At 34.9% G+C, this 15,823-nt stretch overlaps 1 protein-coding gene across 1 annotated transcript in view; it reads right to left on the minus strand.

Moving 5' to 3' along the window:
* LOC126830930 (E3 ubiquitin-protein ligase HERC2) overlaps positions 1–15,823 on the minus strand; it is a 91,526-nt gene that overhangs the window by 2,340 nt on the left and 73,363 nt on the right. Inside the window, exons 62-79 of the mRNA XM_050561444.2 lie at positions 15,504–15,794; positions 14,719–14,855; positions 14,211–14,336; positions 13,553–13,824; positions 13,022–13,220; positions 12,187–12,401; positions 11,507–11,684; positions 11,102–11,225; positions 10,730–10,859; positions 7,934–8,073; positions 6,561–6,656; positions 5,275–5,567; positions 3,366–3,449; positions 2,806–2,947; positions 2,170–2,364; positions 1,594–1,728; positions 1,088–1,250; positions 535–640 (exon numbers count right to left, since the gene is read on the minus strand). Of these exons, the coding sequence (XP_050417401.1) occupies positions 535–640; positions 1,088–1,250; positions 1,594–1,728; positions 2,170–2,364; positions 2,806–2,947; positions 3,366–3,449; positions 5,275–5,567; positions 6,561–6,656; positions 7,934–8,073; positions 10,730–10,859; positions 11,102–11,225; positions 11,507–11,684; positions 12,187–12,401; positions 13,022–13,220; positions 13,553–13,824; positions 14,211–14,336; positions 14,719–14,855; positions 15,504–15,794 (3,026 nt within the window). The remainder of the gene's footprint in view (positions 1–534; positions 641–1,087; positions 1,251–1,593; positions 1,729–2,169; positions 2,365–2,805; positions 2,948–3,365; positions 3,450–5,274; positions 5,568–6,560; positions 6,657–7,933; positions 8,074–10,729; positions 10,860–11,101; positions 11,226–11,506; positions 11,685–12,186; positions 12,402–13,021; positions 13,221–13,552; positions 13,825–14,210; positions 14,337–14,718; positions 14,856–15,503; positions 15,795–15,823) is intronic.

Genomic DNA, 15,823 nt, shown 5'->3' on the forward strand with positions numbered 1-15,823 from the left:
CAATTTTGAGACAAAAAAATCATAAGAAAATCTAGACCTCTTTGATCTGGGTCAAAAATAAATGATCATTTTCATTAAATTCTATATGTTCAATTGTTTTGTGGGATGACAGTCTGTCTTCATTTAAAATTTTACATCCATAGAAAAAACCAATGTTCAGAACAAATGGGAGCCTGATAAGCTCACAAACAGCCTTTAACAATTAAGAAAACTGAATATTCATGTTGCATTTGTAATGAAATGAAGACCGACATATGCTGTGCAGTGTGCTATAATAGAAATTTTGCTATAACAGACAGTGGCTCTTTGTTGAATTCCTACTAGCAAGTTTTGTTTTACATGCTCTGAACGACTAGACACAGTGAATGAGATCAGAAATCTGGGCATTATACCAGACAAACTATCAGTTAATAGTATACTGAAGAGTGTGACCTTACATTATTGACATGAGCAAATATCTTTTATAACTTCGTGTGCTATTTGTATTACATAATGTTTGTATGACTAAAAGACATGAGAAGAATGATATATTACCATGGTTTCAAGTTCAAATCCTGTAAATAATGAGAGAAGTGGTACTGGTACTACTCCTGCCATACCTTCTCTAACCCACTTAATCTGATCATCAAACTCATGCAATCTACAAACAAAAAGTATCGATTATACATGTTGCATATCTATAAATATAACAAGTACAGGAGGATCACTCCTCACAAACAATTACACATGACAAATACATGATATTATTTATTTCATTTCCTTTCACAACTCTTTTCTTTAATAGTTTACAGATATTGTCTTACAGGAGTGATGGGCAATGTTTTTAATTTTCAAACCCAGTTTTTTATATGCAACATATGTTAGCTTTGTGAACTCCTCAAACAAATGTGGGACCTGCTCTAAAAAAGTCAGTATAACCTGTTTTCAGTAGTCACTTTGGCATACTTTAAAGGTATTGTCTACAATACTCTTGTCTTTTTATACTTTGAATCTGATAACAATTTTAGTTTCAACAATTCTATTAGATCTATTATTATCTAATGTATGTAATCATAATCAGTTAATCTGTGGTAAGTATTTTCTTTACCTATAATTCATAGCTAATTTAATATATTCAGCTTTATTATCTGGTGTTATTCTGGTATATTTAGAGCTAAGTTGTATTTCTTGACTAGAGGCACTAGGTACACTGAATGGCATATCAGCTTGTTTTAATGCCTCATCATCCATTTCTTTTATACATATCAATCCTAAAAAAGTTATAGAAAAAAATAAATAAATAAAAACATTAATAATCAAATTTTGCTACAACAGTTTGTAGACAACCCAGAGATTATCTGTTGATATTTTGCTTTTGTTTTTTTAATCCAATAATAAATTTGAGTACCTGTACATTTTAAAGTGGATTAAGGTGTGAAAAATTAGATATTGTCCTAAAAAAACATGATAATACTGTCAACTCTGATTGCATCTTGCTTGTAAAGTGAAATTATATACAGTTTAAAACAGAGGTAATGATGGCCCATGGCTTAAAATAATGTTTTTACTTTTTTTGTTTTTAATAGCTAATTTAAATATTATCAAACAACTCACCTGGAACAAAATCTTTATCAAGTTCTGTAAGGTCACTAATATTTAATGGCATACTGGCCAACTGTTTCCACACAGATTCAGCTATATTTAAACTTAGAGGACTGCCACTTCTTATAGCAATTGCAATCAGTATACCTGAAGTGAAACAGCATAAATACACAATTTGTTGGCTATGTGAAAGAGAGAGAGAGAGAGAGAGAAACGGGGTTTAACGTCCACTCGACACAATCTAGGTCATTTCGGGACTAACATATGGTTTAATTTTATTTCAATAATTCGCTTGCGCGTAGGGGTCTTTAGCAGTGGGAGGAAACCGGAGGACCCGGAGAAAACCCACAAGGTTGGAATGTGAAAGAGAGAAATGGGGCTTAATGTCCACTCAACACAAACTAGTAGTTCAATTTGGGACTAAGATTTTTACAATTTTATAAATAATTTGCTTGTACAAAAGGGTCTTTAGCAGTGGAAGGAAACCGAAGGACCCAAACCCTACCCTGAGGTTAGGCAGGCGACCCTACATGATCTATACCCCTTATGATCTATAGTGCAAGTGTTATATCTTTATTAAATTTTTACCTAAAAATCTAAACATATTCTGGTGTACAGGTGATTTTAACATTGGATTTAGTATAAAACAGTCTCTATTGAAACCTGATTCATCACGGCCATTAGGTGTTACTATTAGAAACGGTAAACAACCATTCTGTAATTCATCACACATCTCGGCTATAGATTCACTATATCCACCACCACAATCATCAACACTTTCACCTAAAAACATCAAATATACATTATTATACATTATGTGTTACAGATTCAATATAATCAAATCTAAGAATGAAATTGAGATGTCTTGTCAACACAATATTTCAGTGATTTTGAGGCAATTTAATAGCAACATTTTAATTTCTACGATTATGTGTGCATTGTCAGGAATGAGACTGGACAGCTGGATTCTACCAACAATTCTTCTATTTACATATGTCAAGGGTTCCCATATGTAAGTGGCAATGGGTACATGGTTCGACCCTAGGTTTTCATACCACCTAAACAACTAGGCCCACTTGTGAGTCCTGGCAGCACCATTTCTGACAAGTGAAGCCTGGGCTTGAGAAAATCTGAAGTTTCTTTTCAGCTGGTGTCCAGTTTAGTGTTCTTACTGCTCAACTACCATGGCCAATTAAATCAAAATTTTTAAACAATTTTACCGACCTACAAACTTGACTTTCCATACACGATGTGGTAACATCAAGCTATCAGGACCAAATACGGACATTTTTTGTGCCATCTGACCAAATACTGATTTGATTCCATCTTGTCCAGCAAAACCACCCTTATTTCTAGATCTCTTCACCTAAAAATACAAAACAAAATTGATCTTGTTAATAACCCAAAACTACTTATTATAATAACAATATGATAATTATTTGAGCCTTTCCATATGATTAATAGAACTAGTATATATTTATTTTGGATATTAGCTAGCTACATTTTCATCATTAGTTTTTTATCTCTGTTTTTAGGACTTGAATGATGTTTAACCTATAAACATTATCTTTTGGTCATTTTTATTTCTATGGTCACACATGATATATGTGGGAGAAGAATCTTGACTGAACAATGCCGTTTCTACCTAGGTGTATGAACTGTTTCTGAAAAACTAGGCAGACTTTGATGAACAAATTATAAGATTAAACATTTCTCTGTAGTCATTCTCTCCTTGTAAAACCAAATTAACCTTCAATTTAAACTAATATATAGGATAAATTTACCTGTAATCTATTTAACTCTACAACTGGACCATGTTGTTTATCTCTTACCATAGTAGCTTGAACAACTTTACGGAAAGCCGTTTCCTACAAAATAATATCATTTATTAATAAATCATATCCTCTAAAAACATTCTATCAGTTGTTGGTACAATGAAAGTGTACCATATTATACTGTTTTTTGTTCTATTCTTCAATATTGACCAGGGGCAACCTAGCCAGAAAATCATGCGGAACGTTTTTGGCCAACAACAGCATCAAACCAGGGAAGTCCTGGTTAATGATCCAGCATCTTATCTTATACTGAGCCACTGTGGCTCCCTCCAGGAAACAGCCAACCAATTATTTTACTAACAAGATAATATAATGCTTTTAAAACAGATCAAAGTTTTACGACTTTATTCTCTTAACTTTATCATATATACTATTCAAAAAAAGTAGGGGATATATGATTTCGGGGGCATAATACTAAAATATGCAAATGACTACGAAAAAAGTCACTATAGAACCTAACAGAAGAAACATTTCCAGTTACATGTGACGCCCAAACGCACCAATAGCTACCGCATGGAATGCAGGTGATGCTTGGGATCATCATGGGGGTCCAACCCAAGATTTGCACGACTCTGACTTTGAATGTTACAGTCATTGTGGCATTGAATTCCAGGGTGGAAACATCAGTTTAATTGTTTTAGTGACCAGAAAACAAATTTTGATATGCGTCGGCTTACCCAAAATGAAAGGTTATGTGCCCTTGGCATGCTACAGATCGGCACAACACAGGCGGTTGTGGCGCGGACGATGAATGTTTCTCAGTCTGTCATAAGCAGGCTATGGTCCAGATACCGTGATACACAATCTGTACAGGACAGACCACGCTCAGGTCGACCAAGGGCGACAACTCAAGCCCAGGATCGATTTATCCGTACCTTGGCCTTGAGAAATCGTGTCATCACAGCAAATCAGATCAGCGCTCGTCTTCAAACAGACACTGGTGTGAGAGTGAGTGGCCAGACGATTCGGAATCGACTGCATAGGGGTCACCTTCGCGCCCGACGTCCTCGCGTGATCCCTTGTTTGAGAGATCATCACATTCAGGCAAGACGTCGTTGTTGTAGGGATCGTCAACACTGGGATAATCGACGCTGGAGCAATGTGATGTTTTCAGATGAGTCAAGGTTCACTGTTGATTTTTTGGACAGACGTAGGAGGGTGTGGCGTCGTCGAAACGAGCGCTTCCAAGACGTTAACGTCATCAGACATGATCGATTTGGGGGTGGTTCTGTTATGGCGTGTTACAGGCCAGTACTACCGGGACAACATCTTGGCAGTCCATGTTGTGCCGTTCGCACGACGTCATGGCCGCCGTTTCATCTTCCAGGATGACAACGCAAGATGTCACAGGGCCAGGATCGTTACAGGTTACCTCCAACAACAGAACATCACCACATTACCTTGGCCAGCACTGAGTCCCGGCCTCTCCCCCATCGAGCATGTCTGGGACATGCTTGGACAGAGGTTACGTCAACGTCAACAACGTCCTACCAATGTCCAAGAACTTGCTGCTGCGTTGCAACAGGAATGGGACAATCTGGACCAAAATGACCTTAGACGTCTCATTAGGAGTATGCCACGTCGGATCAATGCTTGTTTGGCAAACAGAGGAGGATTTACCCGTTACTGACTTGGTTGTGATGCTGTGGTAACTTTGCTGTTTGACCCCGGGTATCATTTTATCCTTATAATGGTCAGTCTGTGCCTTACTTAGTCTAACGATCATTTGGAATAAATCGATGAATGTGAACTTCATTTCATTTTGTCATTTGTTTCTTCGTCAGTTTCATTAGGTGACTTTAATAACACTTAAAAATCAAATATCCCCTACTTTTTTTGAATAGTATAGTTTACTTACTTTGGCAGATGATACCAGAACACCTCGAAGACTATCAAGGCCATTTGACAATTTTCCGGATTCCTCATCAACGGCCTCATCCTGGAGATCAAACATGGAGATGGAAGGACAGAAGAGATCAGAGAAATGATGTAATAATACAAGACGATTCCGTAAAGTTGTAATAGATATGGGTTTAAGATGATTATATTCCATGGGGATATCCGTGGGTAATTTACCAGCACTAACTGGTTTATGTGTAGACCAAGCTAAACTGTGAGCTGATCCACATGCAACACGATTTATCTTCTTGCCTATAAATAAAAGATTTAACAATAAAACAAGGTCAACTAATGGTATATCGTTTGTTGTCTACACATTGGGATTAGCAACTAGTTTGTATGCTATGTGAAATAGGGTGAACCTGATCGGTGAAATTAAGATTAACACCATTGTCTTATACAGTACAGACATTATTGTTAAGAATTTGGAAAAATCATCAGGAGAGCAACAAATTAACCACAAGTTTTTGGTACATGAAAATAAATGTCCAAAAGCCGTCAACTAGCTTATATGACAAAAATCTTTTCCATAACTGAATATTGAATTCAAGCAACTGTTGGAGCAACCGATCTCAAAATTTACTCACAACCAGGCCAGGGTTAAAAATATTTCAGTTTGCCCAAACCCGACTCATAATGATTAGGTTTGGGTAGGTAGGTAGGCAAATTCTTTTTTTTTTTTTTGGAGGACCAGACTTTTGAGAACTAAATGCAAAAACAAAACAATATTTAAACTCTAACTTTATTAACGAGAACAGTTGAAACAGTCACAACCATTTTGTCCGTTGTCTTCGTGTCTATTTCATCAACAGTGATTTCATCAAAGACGTTCCTCTATGCCTTAATGTTGTTAAATCGCTGCAACTTGTTCGAAACGATTGGTTTTACTTTATTTTCAGTTTTTATCACTACCGAAGACGACAGTGTAAAGTAATTGTCCTCCATGACATACCTTTCCTTAACAACAACTATCGCGATAAATAAAGAGATTTTACGAAATCATGTGTCGAGTTTGGTGTTACTATGTATTGACATGACAGTGGCTGTTTAATCTCCCGAGCGATTATTTCGCGTTTGGCTGTCATTATTGTCAAGCGTAAAAAATAATGCTGTTAAAAAAAAAAAATCTTCAAAAAAGGCAATAAAAGAATTTGACTCGGCAGCTTTTTTTTTGGGTCGGTCGCGTTTGGGCAAACAGACAATCTTTTAATTTTGGCCCCAAGTACTGTAGAAGGTAGAACTTACTTTTTAAAGCAGCCATTAATCTAGGTCTTTGTATTGCATTAGTTGTACCATCGCCTAGCTGCCCTTCATCATTATCACCCCATGTATGTACTTCACCTGCGATAAATATATTACACATTACAGTCATACTGCTCAACAATATTACACATTAAAATCAAACTGCTCAACAAAATATTACACATTACAGTCATACTGCTCAACAATATTACACATTACAATCAAACTGCTTAACAAAATATTAAACATTACAGTAAAACTGTTTAACAAAATATAAATATTAGTTTAATACACAATGCAAACAAACTGCTCTACAAAATCGAACTTAAATACAGCATAGACAATCTATTATGTCAATGTAAATATCATCGCTAGAAATAAATTTACAATACAATAAACAGTTGGTACAATAAAATAAACAGTTGGTACAATACAATAAACAGTTGGTACAATACAATAAACAGTTGGTACAATACAATAAACAGTTGTTTGGGGTTTTGATAAACAGCCACTCAAGTCCTGTAAACAATGTTTTGTTTAAAATCTAAAACACATGAACTGAAAACTCTTGAGAAGAACAAAGTAATTTTTTTGTTTTTGAATTATTTTTTTCCGAAGAAATTGGCATGCCCTATATTTTTTATTAATGGAACTAAAAATGATGTCTTTATTTCGTTTTGTTTAACATCTGCTTCAAGGTCACTGAGACTTTATTGAGTTCATAAAAAGATAATTGGATGATTTTTTGACATGATTCGACGAGCAGTGTTCTCATTGGCTCTTCACAGAACACAACTATTCACGCTACACAATGATAAAAATTATTTTATATTAAACATGCATTATGCAAGAGCTAAATCTGATTATTGCAAGTCTTAATTTAGGCTTCAGATGTTATAGAAATTATAAATTAGATCTTTATTTAAACAACAAGACCAAAATCAACTCTGTAGACCCACGGATGGCTCGGCTACAGCTCGGATTTAAATAGGATTTCACTAATTGATTAAATCAGATAAGGGGTAACCTGATGAAAATACGTCAGTTAGATCGAGGCTAAATGATAGAGTGTACTTAGCGAGGCCGCTGTAAAGCGTTTCCGTATGTCATTGAAAACTTTACTTGATAATCGAGATATGTAGGTGGAGTTAAGGCCTGTCAATCAAACGTTCGGCGAAGGTGAAGACACATTTCGCTACCATTTCTAGGCAAATATTACAACGATGATAACTATGTTCAGAATAAAGTAATTTGACTGAATTTTTCAATATATTCTTCTTTCATCATCTACTTTTGAACTGTTATAGCAAGATTGGCCAACTCTCTATAAATATCTCCCATAATGTATCTTTAAAAAAAATATGACAAAAATGTACCTTGATCTGTACATGCCACACAATGTAAAGAACCACAAGATATATCTATAACTTTCTTTCCTTGTAAAGCATTAACTCTTCTAGGTCTTCTCACATGATCATCTGAACCATGTCCTAATCTATGATAATCACCTTTACCCCTGAAATAAACCAAATTAACATACCCAGATATTCTACATCTGCAAGACATCTTAGCTTTTAATATACATCAATGCTTAAATATATAGTAAGTCTCTTTCAAATTTTCACAATATTATTTAAAGGTTGATTATTTGACAATTTTAATTCTCAATTTCTAAAGTTGAACATGTATGGTAGGGTGACCCACCATAAATAAATATCTCCAAATATCTCGACAATTACGCCACAATATTTATATATATACCAAGCCTTAAATCAGTTTCACACAATTATAGTCACTAAATAAACGATCATGTACTTAATAATATATGACCATTTAATCATCTATAAATAATAGACTGAAACTGGTTCCAAGTTTAGTCCATAACATCCAGACACTTTTGAGTAAAAGATAGGTTACGTGCCCTTGTTTTGAAATTAGTCTCGCTTAACCAGTGTACCGACCATTCTACGTCTGATTGACAGGTCGGGATAATCAAGACTACCTTTTTACGAAACATAACAGAAAGCTGGAACAAGAAATTGAATTTAGAAAAACGCGCGTTAGCCAGCTCAACAATTGTTTTAATAAGCTTGTAAAAGTAAAATGAAACTACTGCTAGTATCATGTTCCTGCTAACGAAAGTGATTCAGAGATATTATTTGTACTAAACCAAAAGATGCCGCTCTTAACGGTACAGTTAATGATAAAGCAATTTAAAAAATAAAACAAACGTAATTTCTAAAGCTGCTGTAATAACCAACAAGATGACTAGTCATCAACATCCCGCGCCCTTGCACTTGTTTGGAAGAAATAAGGAATCAATATAAAAATGTATCAGATTTCGCAAACAGTGTCACTGGTCCTAATATTGTGGCCCTGTTTAGTAGATATTGCTCTCTATTTCTGAAAACAATGACTGATTGCTATTTACTAGAAGATTTGAGATAATTTATGACATTAAGCTCTGGTTTTAAAAATTAGACATGACTACATAGAAAATAGAGATATTTTGCAAGTGGAGGGAACTGGAGCTTTAGACAAATCTCATATTCCGACACATGGAATATCAATTCACAGAATTTCATATTCTGATCACAGTAGTTCGGCAAGGCAGAGTCGCAACTCCCTGTAAGGTTTGCACAACAACCTCAATTAGCTGCTGCATGTTAAACAATAAACTTCTACATCAGAAAATAAAATACTATAATAGGTTAATGTTTGTACAAGTTTCAAAAAGATTTCTTGAACAGATAATAAAATATGCTCCAGAAACAAAATCAGGACGGAAGGCTGGATTTCAGAAAATAAAATAATGGGTAAAATTATTTTAAAGATATCTTGAACAGTCAAATGTGTTTCCATGGAAACACATAAAATTATCAAATCTAAGAAATTCAAAATAAGTGCAATGAAAATATCTTGAACGATTTATGAGATATGCTCCGGAAACAAAATTGTACACCAAAAACTAAGTCAAATTTGTTTCCATGGAAACACACAAAATATCAATCCTAGAAAATCCTAAATAGCAAAAGACACAACTACTGTAATAGGTAGATGTCTGTACAAAGTTTCAAAAAGATATCTTGAATGGTTTATGAGATATGCTCCGGAAACAAAATTGTACACCAAAAACTAAGTCAAATTTGTTTCCATGGAAACACACAAAATATCAGTCCCAGAAATGCCTAAATAGCAAAAGGCACAACTACTGTAACGTGTTGATTTGTGTGCAAAGTTTCAGAAAGATATCTTGAACGGTTTATGACATCTGCTCCAGAAACAAAATTGTACACCAAAAACTACGTCAAATTTGTTTCCATGGAAACACAAAAAATATAAATCCCAGAAATTCCTAATTAGAAAAGGCACAGCTACTGTAATAGGTTGATGTGTGTGCAAAGTTTCAGAAAGATATCTTGAACGGTTTATGAGAACTGCTCCAGAAACAAAATTGTACACCAAAAACTAAGTCAAACTTGTTTCCATGGAAACACAAAAAATATAAATCCCAGAAATTCCTAAATAGCAAAAGGCACAACTACTGTAATAGGTTGATGTGTGTGCAAAGTTTCAGAAAGATATCTTGAACGGTTTATGAGATATGCTCCGGAAACAAAATTATACACCAAAAACTAAGTCAAATTTGTTTCCATGGAAACACAAAAAAAATAAATCCCAGAAATTCCTAAATAGCAAAAGGCACGACTACTGTAATAGGTTGATGTGTGTGCAAAGTTTCAGAAAAATATCTTGAACGGTTTATGAGATATGCTCCGGAAACAAAATTGTACACCAAAAACTAAGTCATTTTTGTTTCCATGGCAACACAAAAAAAATATAAATCCCAGAAATTCCTAAATAGCAAAAGGCACAACTACTTTAATAAGTTGATATGCGTGCAAAGTTTCAGAAAGATATCTTGAACAGTTTATGAGATGTGCTCCGGAAACGAAATCGGACGGACCCCATTTCAATATCCCTCCCTAACTTCGTTCGGCGCGGGATAATAAGCTAAATTTTACTGCTATTCAAAATCGTCAACAATAGATTTTTTACGGCTGTAATAGTTGATAGATTTGTAGAGAATTGCACGTGCCATGGCTATTTATAGTAGCTGTTTTATCAGTCACCTGACATTGCTCGGAAGTAAATATTTTAAATTATCTTACCAAGTATAGACAGATCCTGATTTGGTTAAAGCTACAGAGAACTGTGATCCACATCCAACTTTTATAACACCCAGATCTTGTAATGATTCTATTTTAACAGGAACTTTACAACCATCACTACCACCACGACCTATATAGTAGAGAGAGAGAGAGATGGGGTTTAATGTCCATTTGACACAAACTTTAACTAGTCATTTTGGGAGTATTCTATTTCAATAATTCTCTTGCGAATAGGGGTCTTTGGCTGTGGGAGGAATTCAGAGGACCCGAAAAAAAACCCCACAAGGTTTGACAGGCAACCTCATACAAGCCAGTGCTGTTTGTGATATGATGTTCACAATTACAAGACAAGAGTTTAATGGTGATACCTACCTAGTTTACCGTAATCACCATCACCCCATGACCAGACAGAATCATCATCTGTTATACATATTGTTTGTGCATCACCACTACCACATGCTACATCTGTTACTCTATAACCTTTTAAAGCTTCAACCTAAAATACACAATAAACAATCTGATTAAAATATACATCTAAGTTTTGGATCAGGTCCCCAAGTGCTACCCAGTAAATATGAGTAGAGGGCTACTTACAACAATCTGTGATGTGTTTTCAAAAAATACTATACTTTCATTTTTTGGTGTTCTAATTACAGGTATTAATTGAATTTAAATTGATGAAGTGGGCTTGATTATTACACTAAAGCTGAACATGATTTTTTTAGATATACAAACACCAACAACTTTGTTTTGTTGCTGTGTTAAAATAGTTCCTACCAGTTTAGGTCTGGCTTGATCTTCACTTTCACCATGTCCCAGTCGCCCATATCTACCTTTACCCCAGGTATAGAGTTCATGATTAGCTGTTATACAGGCACTATGTGCTCCTCCTGCTGCTATATCTATTACTTCTTTACCTCGTAATGATTCTATAACTCTAGGTCTATCACATGGACTGAAATCAACAATAGTATAAAGATACAATGGTATGCTACAGATGATGTCTCTTAATCTTAACATAAATAGGGGGATAATTCTGCAATGTGTGATTTAAAAATTCTGAATTTTGATGAAGATCTTTCTGAAGTCCCAATAATTTTGTGTAGCAAATGACACAATTAAGTAGGGCAAAAATTTTCAGGGCTACACTCCTTATTTTTCCCCCAGTTACTGTACTTCCGGAAATGTGGATAAGTCTTGGTTATATTCAGCAGTTTATTAGTTCCTTTTAAACTACAGATTGTTACTCTCATGTGTAAAACCTAGAAATGTTATTTCAGGATTATTGAGGCATCACTTCCAGTCAAAGGTTTCTTATATCAATATATAATGATATTATTAATAATATAAACAGTACTGAAAGACGATGTTCTGAGGAAGATTAATAAGAGTATGCAATCTCTCCAAAGAATGTCTGAGAAATCTGCTAGGATTTATTTCTTGAAAAAGTGTCCTACCTTCTGTTTCCATGACCAAGTTTGCCATCTTCTCCTTCACCCCATGAATAAACTTCACCTTCCGCTGATAATGCAAGACAATGTTTACCACCAGAATTAACAGCTATTTTCTTTATAAATACATGTTGTATAGATTCTAGTAGAGTTGGTGTTGATATAGAATCATTACCACCTATACCTAATCTACCACCAGCACCATATCCTGTACCATATACCTATAATACAATTCAACTATCAGTAATACAATATTACCATTCCTGTTCAACTAATAGTGATAAAATATTCACATTCCTTACAGATTTTTGGTGTATTTAATTTATTAAAATCAAGTACAAATCATACCTCTTATAATCATGTGATGATATGAGGGGAACTGTCAGTCACTGTAGATAAAAAAACCAGCAGCAGAATGAAATGTTAACTGGAGGACTTAAGACAACATTTCTCATATGTAACTGCACAAGGAGCACAATGGTGCCTATTTTGTGAGAAGATCATTTAGGTGGGATTGATTGAGACAAACCTGGTTTAAGACACAATCTAATTAAAGCACAGATCTATATTTCGTTTTGTTTTTTTATTCCTTCGATAGCCTCTACTACATTAACCAATCAGCATTGTTGTTTCTTGTGGGTTACCCACAGGTCCGTGTACCTCACAACAAAAACTTGCCGTAACAGACCGTTTCATGGCTAAACCCTCATATTTTCCAGAACATGGGTTATATAACAACTTTTCCAGATCCTAGTGTAGAAAAGACAAATAAAACAAAATTTTGAACTGTAAAAAACGAAACGCAGTGTAATGGTATATATATGTAGTAATTATTTATTACCTTGCCATCGGCTGTAACAGCAAACAATGTCTGTTCTCCACCAATTAGCTGCACTGGTCTTAATGATGCCAATGATTCACAACTTGCAGGCAGTTTAACTTTCGCTCCTTCAACTCCTCCTAATTGACCTCTGTGATTGTGGCCCCACACCCAAATCTGACCACTCCCACCCCACGATAATGTCCAATCATCAGCTTTCCTGAAACATAAATTAAACAATTATTATCATCAAATAAAACTTAAAAAGAATTTGCATGTACAACTTACTTTTGCAAATAGCGGTTGCTATGCAAGATACGCCCACATTTTGCAAGGGATGGACAGTTGCTTTTCATACAATCAGGGGCAATAATCCAGGATTATATATCAAGTTTTGTCAAAATTGGATAAAAATTCTGACATCGAGAGGATCCACAACCTTGGTCTCACATTCTTTTACTCTATTATCGTACGGGGAGCAACTGATTTTCAAGACCATCATTATGGTGAAACGGTGATATATTCTCTATAAAAGTAATGTAAGTGACTAACCTGTTCAACCACTGTAGTAGTTGTTCATCTTGTTCTCGTCCAAATATTTTATGATCCTCGTGTTCATGACATTCCTCTTCTCCTTCTGCTGCGATATCCTGAATCTTCTTCATTACTTCTTCACAAAATACTGGTGGTAACATTTGTCTTTGTACAATAGCATTAGCTACACGAGCTGCCATACAGTATCGTCTGAACCACGCCCATTTATGAGCCTCAGCACAACATGGAAGAGTATCTAGATGTAAGTCACAAGCTAATGCTACTAAAACCTGCAATAATTATATACATCACATTTCTGTTTAGAAATAAAATTGTGTTTAACATGCTACTTTTCTTTATCAAACTAATGAAGACAGGCATACGCCATGCAGAGTGGTATTTTTTCTGGACAGTGAGGCTTCAGTCTACTGTTTCTTTCAAATTTCAAGGGGTCTTTTACGTGGTCGCCAACATGGGCTTTGCCATCCATCAGAACAACTAGGCAGTTCCTTGCCAGGCCTGCCGTCCTGCCACACTAACAATGGGAAACCACACTGGAAATTTCTCTGCCAACATTGCGATCGAACCCTGTCTCTCTTGGTACAGCACCTTTCTTAACAACCCTGAAAGATTTTAAATATCTAAATCTGAAATATAAAAGTAAATCTGGACTAACCTTAAAGAATGGGCTATGCATGAGATGTTTACCAGTTCTAACTAAAGGATCTTCATATTCAAACTGTCTCTGTAGAACTTCTGGTAAACCTTTAACTAAAGACTCTAGAGCTGTTCCACTTAACACCTGATGATAAACAGAAACATCAAATCAGCTCAACATACTGCAGGTGAAATTCAAATGAACTATACATTTCCACATAGGTTAATAAGCTGATACTGCTCATTGCCATTGATAAGGGAATATGACAAGCTTAGGCAATTGGATCTGTGATTTCGCAATTACAATAATTCACAGTTAAATCATTTTATTTCTGGAGCAAAATTTCATCCATCTTGTCTCTAAGAAACTAATATTCAACCAGGTTTGAAAATGGTTTAAGGTTATTTTTGTTGTAACAGCAAACCAATCTATATAGGAGCCTAGTTCCTGAACTGTACAACTACATTGTAAAATGCAGAATCAAGAAAGTAAAGTTTCAGTCATAATAAGAGTATATAATATTTACCACTGGACATCTTGGTACATCTGGATCTGGACTTTCAGGTGGACTCGCCATCAGTGATGGTATATTTAATACCGATGCCATATTACACGTAATGAGTTTTCGTAATTTACGTAATGCCCACATTCTTTGATTTGCTCCTGAAATTAATTAATGAATATCAATATACAGATTACAATACATACATTTATATTTTTACAATATGGTTTTGCTTTCCACACTAGTTTTCTCATTCATAATTCTGAAAAGAGAAATTGGGTCTAATGTTAACAAAATTGTTTCTGTTTGTTCACTTTTATGATTTCCAACTGTCAAGGGTTATTTTACATCCAAGCCAATTTGTACATGGATATTAGTTTTTATACTGGATAAATGAAGGCCAGACTTGAAACATAATGAAGGTACTTGCAGAGTTGAACATAAAACATGACCAAGTAAATAAAAGTTTGTCACTAGGTATAATTGTGGGATCAAAATATGACTGACAAATAAAAACCCACAGGAATCTTCCAACAAAATCCAATCAGGAAAACCCCCACAAATAAATAAATTTCCAGAAAAAATCCCACCAATGACTTTTTTCTATGGTCGATGGTATTAACATTTTTCATTTTAGGCTATCTTAGTAACAGACTAGACACCAGCTACTAAATACCTCGGATTCAATATTCTGGAACTACTACATATATTATAAATATATATATATGAAGCATGACTGCTAAAATTAAAGTTTATTCCCAAAAGTAATATATATATTACACTTTATTTATATAATTTACAATGTTTACCTAATGAACTAAGTTGAGCACATGCAGCAAGTGCGGCTGCTAATCGTGGAACTATGTTTCTATCCATGGGTAGTTCCAGTTTTAAATCTAGTAAACATGTGACTAGGTTGATTGAAGGACGTGATAGAATGGTACGATCTGATAATAAATCTAGTGGTGCAGCAGCCGGCATGTTGGGATAAACAGTAAACAGCCAACCCCATCCATTCACAGATCCATCACTGGTAAACTTCCACCGTAATTCTTGACCTTGTATACGTAGCTCTTGTGACCAATCAGACCATTCACGTCCTAAAATTTATACAATAATCATATAATAA

The sequence above is a fragment of the Patella vulgata genome, chromosome 8 (genome assembly GCF_932274485.2).
Source record: "Patella vulgata chromosome 8, xgPatVulg1.2, whole genome shotgun sequence".
NCBI lineage: Eukaryota > Metazoa > Mollusca > Gastropoda > Patellidae > Patella > Patella vulgata.